The sequence below is a fragment of the Otolemur garnettii genome, unplaced genomic scaffold (assembly GCF_000181295.1).
Source record: "Otolemur garnettii isolate 467f Iridium unplaced genomic scaffold, OtoGar3 scaffold00018, whole genome shotgun sequence".
Classification (NCBI taxonomy): Eukaryota; Metazoa; Chordata; class Mammalia; order Primates; family Galagidae; genus Otolemur; species Otolemur garnettii.
Genome location: NW_003852413.1, coordinates 28,600,455 through 28,614,262, shown reverse-complemented (window position 1 = coordinate 28,614,262; position 13,808 = coordinate 28,600,455). Strand labels below are relative to the sequence as shown.

The following is a 13,808-nucleotide window of genomic DNA, read 5'->3' as shown; positions in this document are numbered from 1 at the left end:
TGCTAAAATATGAATGGAGAATTAACTAAAATGTTTGAATACAATTAGGTTAGAAAAAGTGGCTCCTTATTAGCCCCATTATTAGCGGAAACAATGTAGAGGAGAGGGGAGGGGCTGGAAGAGAGAGCTCCCCCTTCTTCCCTGCCACCCAGCCTGACTCTGTAGGCAGCCCCAGGCCAAATGGAGCCCCTGCTACCACCAACTCTGCCTTTCAGCCTTGCTCCTGGAGCCTGCAGGGTGGGTGGGCTTAGATTCAGCCAGGGATGGTCCTCCAGACAGCCCACAGGGAAGGCGGGGGCAGGAGGACGGAGGCAAGGCATCTGCTTACCACATCAGGCCCAAGACCTCTGAGTTCTGTACAAATACCCACTTCACTGCCGCCCCCTACCCCAAATCAGCAAGTGCCAAGGCTGCCAGAAATCCCCCATTAGAGCCTGAGTCCAGAGTACCAGGCCAACCTGATCAGCATCTCCCTGGGATCCCCTTTGTTTTAAGGGAGAGAGAATATGGCTCAGTAAAAAGTGATTCTTTCAGCACACTGTGAAGCATAACCCAGCAGGACCTGAACTTCCAGTGAGCCCAAGGCCCTCACTCACATACAGGTGAGTTTAGACACAAGGCTTGAAGCTCTGGCCTGGAAGATGCCCTTAGCAGACATAAAGCCACCCCACCACCAATCCCCTGTTGCTGCTCCTTGGATCTCGGTTCTATAGGCAAGTGCGGGGTTTGGAGGAGAAAAAGAAGCCCCTGGGAGGAGGAGCCCTCGGCAGGTCTGCTGCTGTGAGAGCATGAGCCATAGCATAGACAGGGCCTGTATTGCTGGTCATTGGCAAGTTGGTGGCCGTGGCTCCATCTTCCTGCCTCCTACCAGTATGAGCTGCCTTACCAGAGAAAATACCAGAATCAGTGATAAAGGGCACATCTAGGACTGCCCAGACCCCAGTCAGGGGTAAAGGCAGGGAAAGGGTGTAGAGGGGCTGTGAGGTGACAGGCACAGTGAGTTAGTAGGGTCACTGGAGACCGAGGCGTGGCCAGGGTGAGGGTCAACAAAGGAGAGCAGCAGTTTAGTAGGCAGGAGGAAGGGGTCATGCCCAGGGACTCAGGCCTCCAAGGCAGAGGCCACGCCTTCAGCTATTGGAGGCCAAGCCTGATCACTGGGCCCCACCCTGCTAGAAGGAGAAGGTGACTGGAGGTGGATACGGCTGGTGGCCGAAGGCAATGGAGCTGGGGCTAGAGGCTGAGCAGTCACTTGGGGTGGGCCGGATCACCCAGCAGTCTGGGTCCCTCCTCCACCAGGGATGCTGGGCTAGGCTGGTCCCAGGTGTCTGGTCAGTTCTATTCCCCAGATAAGGGTCTGGCTGCCCCCTCTGGCTGGGAGTAGCCCCACAGGACAGTGGGACTAACAGGGGGGTGTGGTGCCTGTGTTTGGTTCCCAGCAGCCCCAGGCTGGGGATCATGACTTTGTCCCCACCACCCTAGTGGGTAGACTGGTATATCAGCACCACTAACACCTGGGAGCTGATTGGAAATGCAAATGCTCTGGTCCCCCCTAAACCATTCTAGGAGAACCTCTGGGGTAGGGCCCCAGAATCTGTGTTTATGCTCTCTGTATGATGCCTGTGAATGATGAAGTTTGAAAAGCTCTAGTCTAGACCATGCAAAACTCCAAGTCCTGGGAAGAAGGACATGGACTGATCTGAGCCCCTGTTCAGGGTCTCTGAGTCCTTGTTAACAGCCAGAGAAGGTAATGAGTGTACATGCCTGTCAGTGCCAATAGGAGCAAGGCAGTGTGTCCCCAGAATGGCAGTGCAGTGCAAAAGTAACCAGAGTGTTTGGCATCAAGTAGGTGTGTCCTATCTTGGGGTCTGGGCAGTGTGCACGGGACAACCTCTAAGACAGAGAAGCCTCTGTCAGCCTGCCTTGTATGAGGGTAGTGTTTTGGGGTGAGCATGACGGTGTGCACATTTTTATTTATAGACTAGGTAGATCTGTGGGGGAAAAGATCCAATACACTAACACTTCCGGAATTTCCAAGACAACCTGATACAGGGTGGTGGGGACCTTGGCAATCTGGACACAAATCAGCTGGAGACTCCTGAGTCCCCAGAAGGATGGTCTCTCAATGCCAAACACCACAGCTCAGTACCACGGAGATGGGAGACAGAGATCCACAGAGGGCTGAACTACTGAATGGCAGCTCAGGGGTCATCCATAGGTGGGTCTCTGAGCCCCCATAGACCAGGCCTAGAGGGGTTACAGTGGAGAAAGGTGCAGCCAGCAGCTCCCAGACTGAGGTCCCAGGCCCTCAGTAGCCACATGAGGTCCTTATGCTCTATTCAATATTAAAGCTTAAATGAAATCCTACATTTGCCTGTGTTAAGACCCCACAGACTAATTTAACAACAAAATGGTCTTTCTTTGCCGTCATTTACAGTGTAACCTTCTGCAGCTCAGAAGCTCTGATTAGCAATTAGATGTGCTGCTGATGAGCAAAAATGTGAAACAAAGTTGTTATTGAAGTGTTCTTAACTTCAGAGACAGCCTTTTAAAATGTGGGGTCTATTGAACAAGATGATAAGGGGGGACCTTTGGGAGGAACAGCTCAAGAACCACTGGCTGAGACATCGTGTGACCAGGCCCCACAGCCCTGCCACAGACTCTCTGAGCCTTTGAAGCTCTGTCTGGGGGCCAGCAGTAACAGGGAGCAGAGCAGGAGACCGAGGGATCAGAGGGAGACGGGCTGGACAGGGCCCTCCCGGAGACAGACAAGGACCCATCTCACTCCCAAATTTGGCTTTTTTGGGAGAAGCTCATGGCCAAACGCCGGCCTTCGATTCCCAATTCCTGCTGTTTGTAGCGATGACGCGGCCACCGTGATTACTTGACTATTAATGAATCTGTTTAATTATTCATCGTTACATTTTTAAAACAAATCCTTCCCCTCTTTGCTCCTCTCATCCTGCTCTCTTGGATCAAAGTCTTCCCCTCAGACAAAAGGAGACAGGAGAGATTTGCAGCTCTAATAATCGACTGGTGAGATACAGGGTGCAGGAACAGGAGGGGAAGCAGGGCCGCAGAAGCCTCTGCTGGGAAGTTGGGTTCTCCAGGAGGTGTGGGAGGAAGGGCTCCAGGCCCTCTCTTCCCGTCCAGCTCAGCTCAGGGCTTCAGTCCCTGCCCTCTCGGGGGCCCCAGGGACCCTCATCCCTTCACCCCAAGAGGATAGAATCAATGAGCCATGGAGAGGGAGCAAAGAGCACGTCCCCACACGCATGAACCCACACCCAAGACGCAGTACCTGACGCAGCGCTGGCTGAGCTGCCGGAAGCAATTACATCGTCCAGCATTAGATCTAAAAGAACGAAACACGACATTGGTCACTGGCCGGACCAGGTGGGCTGGGCAGGGCCCCTCAGCAGCTCGCTTCCCCTCGGCTCCGACCCTCACTCTGCCTACAGATAAGGTGTGCTAAGCATGGGTGGCTGGTTCTGAATGTCCAGCCCCAAGTTGGGGCACAGGGCACTTGAGGAAGACAAATGGTCCTGCCAGTTGGCTGGAGTCATGGGGCAGGGAGGCAACAGGAGGGCAGGCAGCCTGTCACCAGAACAGATGTCCGCTCCTACCTCGTGTGGCCTCAGCTGCACCTGAAACAGCTACAGACCCCAGAAGAGGAGCCAGCTGGTCAGGCAGGGGCCACTAGTGCCTCCTGCCAAAAGAATTCCATCTGCCTGACTGCAAGGCGGGGGTGGGGTGCATGGAGCAGGGGCGGGAGCGTGGCCGCTGGGGACAGTGCACCTGCTCAGCTTCAGACATCCATAGGGAAGCCGAGGCCTACCCTGAGCCAAGCAGGAGGCCTTGAGGGCTGATGTCAAGGATGTGGGACAAGGAGAACTGCACTGCCATTGCTGCCCGGAGGCCAGAGTCTCCTGCACGTCCCTCTGGAGCAGCCTCCGCCTCTCACAGAGAACATGGGCCCTGTCCCGCCCCCCCCTCATCTGCAACTTCCATACTCTTCCTCCTCCTCTAGGTGCCTCTCCCAGGTGGCAGGAGATGGAGCCAAGGGCAGAGGGGAGGCGGGGGCACAGCAGCCCCTAAGTTATTTGGTTGATACTCACATTTCAACACACCAAAGGGAAAACTCAGAGCACTGCACGCATCTTATCGGCGGAAGAAAGACGGTTTGTGAAAAGGCTGAGAGAGCAAGGGAAACCTACACCCCAAACAGGGGTAGACACACAGACAGACACACGAAGGCCTGGGGAAACCCACACAAAGACACTTAGAGAGATGTGGGCTGTGACTGAGAGAGGCACGGAGACTCTGAGCACAGACAGACGGGAGCCCTGAAGACGGGGAGACAGGTGCAGATGCACCTGCAGACAGACCAGAAACAACAGGACAGGACGCCTGTCACTTCTCTCAGTTCCTTCCTGCCCTGTTTGTCTTCTCCCTTAGTCTCGGCCCACCCATGGCATAAGAGCAAGAGAAGGGATGGGATGGGGGCCTCACCCACCCAACACCAAGAGATGCTGGAGAGTACAGGGGAGGGGCTACAGCACCCTGGATTCCTGTGACCCTGACCTCCCCTGAGCCAGGGGGAGTTTTTCTTCTTGTTTAGTTTGGCAAAAATATAAAACATGAAAAATGATGTCAGATAGCCAGATAATTTTGTTGGAGTCAGGAAGGGAGGGTGGGCTTGGGTTCTCTCTCGTGCTGTTGTCCATTTACAGGTCCTGTGGAGGCCTTCCTTGGCAGCTCGACACTAGGTGGGCACAGGGTCAAGAGATTCTCCTGCCAGCCCTGGGGTGCCAGTCCCCAGGTGGCTGGATGCAGCACTGGGCAGTGCAGCATCCCACTAGGCTCCTCTGAGCGTTGAACTGGGAGAGGCTGTGTGTCTACTCCCACTTGGCATCATCCAAGGAGGATAATGCTGAGACCCAGAGAGCCCCCCGGGGTGGAGGCAGCTCCTTGTACCCCTGGGGCTGAAGTGGCCGGCTTCATGCGGGCTCTAAACGCAGACATGCTGTCAGGAGGGGAGGAGATAGGGAGGGGGATGGGAGCATCTTCTCCCTGCCCCCAGCCCCAGCCCCTACGCCCCTGCAGTCGCAAGGCCAAGGTCAAGCATGACCCAGAGAGATGTGGAAAGACTACCGACCAGCCATCTGCTTCTCCTTACTCCTTCTCTTTTTCTCCAGTCTCCGCAGACGCTTCTCCTCCCGCCGCCGGGCTTCCTCCTCCTCCTGGTGCTGCCGACACTTGTGAAAGTTCTCCACCACCACGCCCACAAACATGTTCAGGACAAAGAAGGCCACAATGAGCAGGAACGAGATGAAGTACAGCAGCATCCAGGGGTTGTGGTTCATGATGGGCTGGCGGGGAGCAGGAAGGACGGGGTAGCATCAGGTGCTGCCCACAGCCTGAGTGCCTGCAAGCCCAAACAGGTGCAGGGACCCAGCAGGTGATGTAAATGATGAGGGTTTGATATTGGGCACTAGGGAGGGGTGGAGACTATGGCCAAGGAGAGAGTATATTCTCCATCCAAAAGCTGCTTCTTTGTTCCAGCTGACTCCTGCCCTGAGGAAATATAGGCTCAGGGTTCTCAGATCTTCAGATTCTTCCTGAGTAGACCCAAATTTGGATATCCATGTGAAATTCACCAGGTTTTAAACATTTGTCACAAATTCTAAAATTTTTAAATATGCTGCCAGCCAATAAAACACGCCCAGATTTGGCCCAGAGGCCACCAATTACAGCCTTTGTTCTAAGCTGTGACACCCCTTTAAGGGCATTTTTGTAACCTGCCTTGACCGTTCTACCCTGTGCCCATGCAGTTATGCCCATAATCAGGCCATGTTAAGTGATCTGAGCCCAAATATGGATCCTGCCCACCTGAGCCCTACCTGCTGGTCCACGCCCACGGCATCCAGCCCATCGTACATGATGTCCACCCAACCATCTTTGGAAGCCAGCACGAACAAGGACATCAGGGCCTGAGGGAGAGGTGGGATATGGCGTAAAATCTAGGATATGTGGCTGAACCACCTTCCACCTGCCCCCTAAGTGCCTCCAGGAAGCAGCTTGGAGGTACCCTAGTCTTTGAGAGGTCAGGCTGGAGGGCTGGAGTCCCACTCCCAGCCCTAGGAGAGCTCTCTGTCCCAGAGCTCCATAGCTAGTCTGAAGGCAGAGGAGCCATGAAAGATGGTCACACTGTCTGACTTCAGCCAGGTAGGGCAAGGGGCCCCCAAACCCTGGACATCCAAAAACCAAAACCAGGCTGGGTCTGGAAAACGAACCAGCAAAACCGAGCAAGCTACTTCCTTTCCTACATTTCTCTGATTTTGTAAATGTAGAGTGAGAGAAGGAATTCTGAGTATGCCTGTCCTCTGCACTGCCTTAAGCAAATTTACCTGTCCTTTCCTTGTATCCTTCCTATGACCTCTGAGGAGATACTATGATGACCACATTCACAAGCTGATGAAACTGAAACCCTGATAAGTCAGTTGCCCAAGGCCACATGCACACCCAGGGCAAACCCCCAACCTCTTGGGGGCTTTTTGTTCTGCCACGCAGCTCTATAGCCTTGGGTGAACCCCTTACCCTCTTCGAGCTTCTGTTTCTTTATCTTTAAGGCAGGCTACAGGCCCCTATGTGTTCACCTATTGGGCTGCGCTGGATGGACTGGGCTTTGTGACACGAGGATGGTTCGACAGCAGAGGGTGCAAAGGGCTGCTCTCTTTGTGGCTGTCTACCTCCAGCCGAGTCAGCATGTGTCACTGAGTGTGAACTTGTGCCCCCTCCAGCCTCCTCCACCACCATCCCACCTCTGAGCCTGGGGCTCACCTGGCCGAGGTTGTCAAAGTTGTACTTGTGCCGGACCCACCGGTAACTGGCCTCAGCACAGTCAGACTTGTTGGTGATATTCCTGGTGTCCTCGCCCAGGCACACAAAGAACTTCCCTTTGAAGAGCTGGATACACACATTCCCGGAGACAGAGAGAAGTGAGCTGTGACTGCAGAAAGCCAGGACCCCTTAACCCCAACCTACAGCAGCCCTGGGGGCCTGAGGGCTGTGGGCACAGGATGGGTAAGCACAGGGTGCTCCACTCTGGGGAGAGTCAATCAGGGAATCTCCCTTGTGGGTACTCTGCCTTTCCTTTCCCTAGGAAGGGAGGAAAAGTATTGGGGGTGGGCACTAGGATGGGGTGGAAAGGTGGTAACAGTCACTCATTTTCTAAGGGCCAGGCCAGTGAAGCTCCAAGGGGAGGTTCCCATCAGCACCCTCTGGGACTATGTTGGAAATGCATGTTCCAGGCCCGCTCTAGGCCTGCTGAATCTTATACTCTGGGGTAAGGGCCCAGTGATCTTTGAACAAGCTGTCCAGGTAATTCTGATGCAAATTCAAGTTTGAGAACCACCAAGCTGGGCATTTTAATTCTCATAGTAACTACGGGCAAGGGTGGAAGGTGTCATTGACCCTACTTTACAAATGAGAAAAACAGAGGCTCAGAGAAAAGAATTCACTCACTAAGGTCCCATAACCAGGGGTGGCAGAAAGGGAGCTCAAACCCAGGTTTTCCTGACTAGAAAGCTCATCCTCACACCAGGTTATGACTGTTGGTGGAGAAGGGATTTAAGAGAAGGGAGGACCAGGGAATCTAAGCAAGCTACTCTGAACAGACCTAAATCCATCCAAGGGCTGGGCTCAACAATACTCCCCTCTACTAACACAGGGAGGCTGGGGGGTGGGGAGGAGAAGGGTACTGGGTAGGCGTGTAGAGAAGTACCACAGGGCTTTGGTAACTACACCCTAGCCTGTTCCCCAGGGCTGAGAATTTCTAGGAAACCAGGGAACAGCCCCCTCTCCCCAGGGCCAAGTGGACATCCTAAGAAGCCAAGGGAAGGAGGGAGAGTTAGGGAGGGTGTAGTCACTCAGGAGCTCCCATGCTGTCCCACAGCCAGCTGTCTACCCTGCAGCCAAAACAGCTGGAGCCAGGGTCCCTGGAAGACTGTGGTGGAGGGGCTCCCTGGCCCCCTGAGGTGTCTGCTGAATCCTGTAGGCAGCTCTGGTTCTTTCTTCTCCAAACCCAAGACTCCTCCCTGGGCTGGAGGCCAAGTTTCCCCAGCAGCCCCCACTTCCTGCCTTGTCTGGGGTCTGCACCGTCTGCCTGCCAGTACGCTGCTAACCTGGCCCAGCTGTCTGGGCCCTGGATCCCTGGGCCTGGCCAGCAGCCCACCGTGCTCAAGCAGGGAAGGAAGGGAGGAGATCCCAGAGCGGACCCTGGGCCAGCGTCTGTGCTCCAGGAGCTCATGGGTGGGGGCAGGAACAGCAGCCTGCAGCTCCCATGGCCCAAAACCTCTTTGCAGCCTGGATCCTCTTTGGGGCCTTCCTCTAGGCTCCTAGTTTTCTGCAAAATGCTCAGAAGGCAAAGGGGCCTGAAGGGTCCTGGAGGGAAGTGTCCCTGCTTATTCTTTTCTAGAATAAAAACTACAGCAGCAGCTGGAGAGCCTCAGGACTCAGGGCCCAAGAGGAGGGGCACTCCTCAGGCTCCCACAGACAGCTGGTCCCCACAGCCCCACACACCTGCACCCCTAGGATGCCAAAAATGATGAAGAAGGCACAACAGATGACCACGATGTTGCCGATGGGCTTCAGTGAGGACATCAGTGTCTCTACCACCAGCTTCAGCCCCTGTGCCCGGCTGATTACCCTGGGGAGGGGAGACGGGGTGAGAGGGGCTCCCCCATCTTGGACACTCCCTTATCCCTTGCCCAGGCTGGGTCCCCACTCCCCATGCCAACCTTGGCTCAGGGGTCCCTTCCTGGGTTCTGGTGGCAGAGCACAGTCCTCTTTGCAAGGGACCCCTGTCATCAGGAGCCACACATGATCCCTCATAACCAGCTACAAACACCCCTACTTCCCTCCACCTCCACCCCAGAATGCCCAGGGGGTGGACATCCCCCTGGATGGTTGGGGCTAGGGTTGGGGACTCAACTCAGGAGGGTATTCCCTGGGGATGCAGTGTTGGGGGGGATAGGGGATAAGCTTAGAGGGGCAGGAGGGAGAGGGAAGAGACAATGGGATTATCACGATCAGGAAGTCTGTATTCTGAGTTGGGGGTAGTGATGGGTGCGGCCAAGAGAAATGTCCCCTGGGGGGTGGTCCCTGAGAGGGGCATGAAGGTGGGGAGAGCCAGCAAGAGGAGTCTGTCACCTCGCAGGAAGACTGACCATCACCCCAAGGGGCCCACCCAAGGAGAGCCTCAGCTGAAGGCCGTGAGGTATGGCCCCTTGTCTTGTGCTCTGCACAACCCTTGCCAGTACCTCATGTCACATGTCACATCAATCAAAGTAGCCCTGGGGAATAGGTGGTGCTGAAGAGAAGAGGGATGAGCTGAGGGCAGCTGTGCACCTCAGGGGGAAGCTGCTAGCACTGTGATTTGAATGACTGTCATCTGGGGTGGGCGTCGCAGACAGGAGGCAGGCATGTGTGGGATAGCGGTGGGGCTTAGGTGGTGGCCAGCGGGGTCCCTGAGGAGGATGTGCTGCCGTGGAGGGCTCACCTGAGCGGGCGCAGGGTCCGCAGCAGCCGCAGCACCCTCAGCATGCCCAGGATCTTGGTGCCACTGTCGGAGACCATGGACACCAGGATGTCGATGACAGAGATGAGCGCCAGCAGCCCATCCAGAACATTCCAGCTGCTGCGCAGGTATGCCTGCTCCCCGAAGCACCAGCCCAGTGCCACCACCTGGGGACAGCCGTCGCACCACCAGCACTGTCACCAGTTGCCTGTGCTGTGGCTGACCCCCAACCCTCCTCCAAGAACCAGAGGGCCTGAGCCAGTGTCAACAACCCCCATCCCCACCCGGTTCACCTTCACTGTCATCTCAGCCAGGAAGACTGCGGTGAAGACATAGTTGGAGAGGGTCAGGAAGATGCGTTCCTGGAGGAGAGAGAGGCAGGGCTTGCCCACCAGAAGTCCCCACCCTCAGGCCAGGGCTGCTCTGCGTACAGAAGCCAAAAACTACTTCTAACATGTGACTCAGAAAAATGACCCCATCCTCCCCAATAAAGTAGATTCCTCCCTCTGAGACACACATAGAGAGCCAGTGGCAGGACCCTGACTCACTTGCAGCTCTGGGGACAGTCTCCTCCCTGCCCCAGCCAGCACTCCCCTGAAATGTGGCCTGGAGGGGGAGGTGAGAGTACCACAGTGCTCTCATGAGTCCCCTAGCCCAGGCCCTATTCCCTGATTCCTTTCTTAAAATTGGGGCAGGATTTAACTTCATCTCTGACCCCGTCTACCATCCTGCTGTCCTCACTTGCTTTCCTGCTGTGCGCCCCAGAAATGGAGCACACTGGCAGTGTGTGCACACCCAGGTATGGGCTGGGGCAGGATGGAAAAGAAGGTAATCCAGGTTCATCCCTGAGTGGCCAAGAGGGGGTCGCAGAGTGCTAAAAGGGCACGGAGCCAGAGCACACAGGGAGCGGGCAGGCACAGTGACAGAGCCAGAGATGGAGTGACTGAGTGGGCAGGCAGGGGGAGACACATGGCACAGGTGACACAGTGACAGAGACTGTGCAGTCAGTCACCCTCTGCTCTGCCCCTCACCCCCCAGAGCTGGTGCTCCCTCATCCACCTGGTCCTAGGCTGGTCTCTCCATTTCTCAGGCTGCCTCCATTCCCCCCCACCCCCCGCCTGGCTGGAGCCCACCCTAATGGAAAACAGAAGCCCCAGAGGCAATGAAGTCTAAACAATAGTGTGGGAGGCAGTGAGGAGGGGCAGGGGGACACTACGGCCACCTCCAAGCAAGTGGTGCAACATGCCATTAGAGGAAACAGATTCACCCCACCCACCCTTCTAGGATCCAAACCCCTGCTGGTGGGGAGGGGCCATGATGCCAGGCTGGGAGAACCAGCTCCCAGAACAGCTGGGCCCATTCTGGAGGTCAGCCCCAGCACCCAGGCCTTTGGCCCCTCTTCTCCTGCTGAGCAGGACTGACAGGTTCACAGAGAAGCACAAGCGACCAATGTCCTCCCTAAAGCCCCCCAAACCTACTTGTTTGTGACTTGGCAGCACCACAGAGAAGCAGTTTCCCCAGCTTACTCTGCATCGCCCATGAGGCAGACTGGGTGAGCTGTCCCCCACATCAGCACACAGGGGTGCATCACCTAAACACTCACCAGACGCAAACACAGGCCTCACGAGCCTCCAGCTCATGAGACCGTGTTGTCTGTAAATAGCCTGGGGTGAAGTGAAGCACCCAGCTGCTGGGCTGGTACCTCACAGAAGGGAAACTGAGGCAGGAGAGGATGCAGGAGGCATCTTAGGGAGCCAGAAGTGACGGTTGGAGCCCAGGCAACCTCAGTGAGAATCCTTCCCCACTGATGTGTAACCCTGAATGGGGCAATAACTGTGTGGCCTACTGGCCTCTCTTCATGCTCAGAGGGGCCTGGCACCAAGCAGGATGGAACAGCCACTACGTTTATAGCCCTGGTGACTCACAGCGCTGTGGGGATCGATTTTGGGGCGCTCCATGGCAATGGTGATGCAGTTGAGGAAGATGATGACAAGGACCACGTGGTCAAACATCTTGTGGGTGATGATCCGGTGGCACAGGAGGCGGAACCTGCTCCAGGACAAAAGCAAAGGCTGGGAGGACAGGGCAGGTGGCAGCGGAGGCAGGGAGCCATCACCCGCAGTCTCTACGCCAGCACTCTCCCACCTCATCCTGGCTCTCACTCATACCCCCATGTCAGGGCACCACTTCTAGAGTCCCTGAAAGCATTGCAAGGGAATTTCCAGTGAGAAGGAGAGGCCAGAGCACAGGTCAGAGCCTCCCCGACTTACCTGGACTGAGGAGGGAAAATGTAGGCAGACCAAGAGTCACGCTCACGGCAGCAGGCAGGGAGCCGGGCTTGGATCCATGCTCGAACCCGTTCTGCTTTGCTCTGGGGACAAACACTGGGGTATGAGCAGGACTAGCTCCCAGGCTCCCCAACCTTCTTGGTAGCTCCATGACCCACCCTCTTACCTACCTGCCCACTCCCAACCTTCTGCCCTGCCTCACCTCCTCTCCCCTAATGCCTCCTCCCCACCTGCCCATCAGCCCTGTAGTGGGGACCTCCCTGTCCCCATCACCCCTTACTCTGTCTTCTCCCTTTCCTCCCTAGACCCCCAGGCTCTCCACTCTCTTCCCATCCCTGCCTCTAGCCCAGCTCCTGCCTGCCCTCCCTCCCCTTGTGGTTGGGCTTGGAAGCACATCAATTATCAAACGTCCCCATCACAGCTGTCTGTTCAGAGACACACCTGGGCAGAGGAGACACTGGCCTCTCTCTTCACCTGCTAGCCCTGGGGCCCCTGCTCCCCATCCTGGGGGAAAGTGCTGGGAGAGGTGGGGGGCGGGTGAATGGGTCAGCAGGGGCAGTCAAGGCTCGTGCTGAGCCAGATGAGAAAGGGATGGAGCTATCAGTTTGAGGAGATGAGTGATGGGTCTTTCTGAGTCACAGGGGGAGGGCCATGAAAGATTCATACACCTCTGCCTGACACCATTCACATCCACCAGGCCACAGAGCCTCAGTCCCAGGCATGTCAAGGATCTAGGGCTCAGCAGGACAGGCAGAGGGAGGAAGGGGGCTGTTTGGAGCTCAGCCCCAGGACCAGGCATGCCTCAAGATCCCTTCGACTTGAAATGGTAACTCCTTTGTGCCCTTCTGAGCTGGACACAGCTCCCCTCTCTCAAGGGCAGGGGTGAGGGGTCACTGTGCCTAGAGGGGTCTCACCAGGTTGCCCTCGTCATCGGCGTCATCCCCCTCCAGTGGGGGCTCATCGGGCCGCAGGGCCCGGGCTAGGCGCCCTGAAGCCGACTTGCCATTGCAGTCCTGGTGCTCAGAGGCAGAGCTGCGGCCACTGGCTGTGCGGTGCAGCCCTGGCACCTGCAGTGTGTCTGGAAGGTCGAAGGAGCTCTTGGCCTCCCGCTCCAAGGAGCCTCTATGGCGACGATCACTGCCTGCCGGGCTGGCCCGCTCCTCTTCTGAGCTCTCTTCCTCATCCTGGCTCTCCTGGCCTTCTCCTGACAGCAGGGATCTCCGCTCCCCACTTGGGCTTCTCCGCTTCAGGCTAGGGGCTCGGCCAAGGCTGTTCCTGCTAGAGCGTCTGCTGGCCCAGCTGCTGGCTGCACTCCAGGGGCTGTGTGGGGAGCTGCGGGCGCTTGGCTGTGGGCAGGGAAGTGGTCTCAGCCCAGGTCAGGTAGCCCTGAACCCTCATGTGTACCCTGTGTCCCATGAGGCACAACACCAGTCATGGAGGTGTGAGCAGGAGCTCTGGACTCTGATGCCTGGGTTCAGATCCTGGCTCACCCCAGCCAGCTCTGTGACCTAGGACAAGTTACTAAACCTCTCTGTGCCTCTGAGTCCTAATGTGTGAAGCAGTTTTGGCAACAGCACTTCATCCTCATCAGCTAAGTGGCAGTATAAAATCACAGAGAGAAGGAATTCAACTCAATAGCAAGAAAGAAGCCTGACTGAAAAAAATGGAAGCCAGGTGCAGTAACAAGTGCCTATTGTTCCAGCTACTTGGGAGGCTGACATGGGAGGGTCTCTTGAGCCCAGAGTTCAAGACCAGGCTGGACAACACAGCAAGACCCTGTCTCTTAAAATAATAATAATAGTAAAAAGTGGGGGAAAGGACATGAGTAGATATTTCTTTCTTTCTTTCTTTTTAAGAGACAGAGTCTCATTTTGTCACCCCTGATAGAGTGCCATGGTGTCACAGCTCACAGCAACCTCCAGCTCTTGGGCTTAGGTGATTCTCTT

At 56.1% G+C, this 13,808-nt stretch overlaps 1 protein-coding gene across 34 annotated transcripts in view; it reads right to left on the bottom strand.

Annotated features, from left to right (window-relative positions):
- CACNA1G (calcium voltage-gated channel subunit alpha1 G) overlaps nucleotides 1-13,808 on the bottom strand; it is a 62,695-nt gene that overhangs the window by 12,026 nt on the left and 36,861 nt on the right. For 9 of the 34 annotated variants that reach the window (XR_001161118.1, XR_001161121.1, XM_003786506.1 and 6 more), the window contains 10 exons: nucleotides 12,777-13,208; nucleotides 11,845-11,945; nucleotides 11,500-11,623; nucleotides 9,868-9,936; nucleotides 9,557-9,741; nucleotides 8,578-8,704; nucleotides 6,838-6,963; nucleotides 5,898-5,987; nucleotides 5,174-5,366; nucleotides 3,296-3,349 (listed from right to left, as the gene is read on the bottom strand). Coding sequence is in view for 29 of the 34 variants with exons in the window: in XM_003786506.1 (XP_003786554.1) it covers nucleotides 3,296-3,349; nucleotides 5,174-5,366; nucleotides 5,898-5,987; nucleotides 6,838-6,963; nucleotides 8,578-8,704; nucleotides 9,557-9,741; nucleotides 9,868-9,936; nucleotides 11,500-11,623; nucleotides 11,845-11,945; nucleotides 12,777-13,208 (1,501 nt within the window). In the remaining 5 variants the exon portion in view is untranslated. Of the gene's footprint in view, nucleotides 1-3,295; nucleotides 3,350-5,152; nucleotides 5,367-5,897; nucleotides 5,988-6,837; nucleotides 6,964-8,577; nucleotides 8,705-9,556; nucleotides 9,742-9,867; nucleotides 9,937-11,499; nucleotides 11,624-11,844; nucleotides 11,946-12,776; nucleotides 13,209-13,808 lie in introns of all 34 variants that reach the window. The other 25 variants (XR_001161119.1, XM_003786519.1, XM_003786520.1 and 22 more) reach the window with 9 other exon arrangements.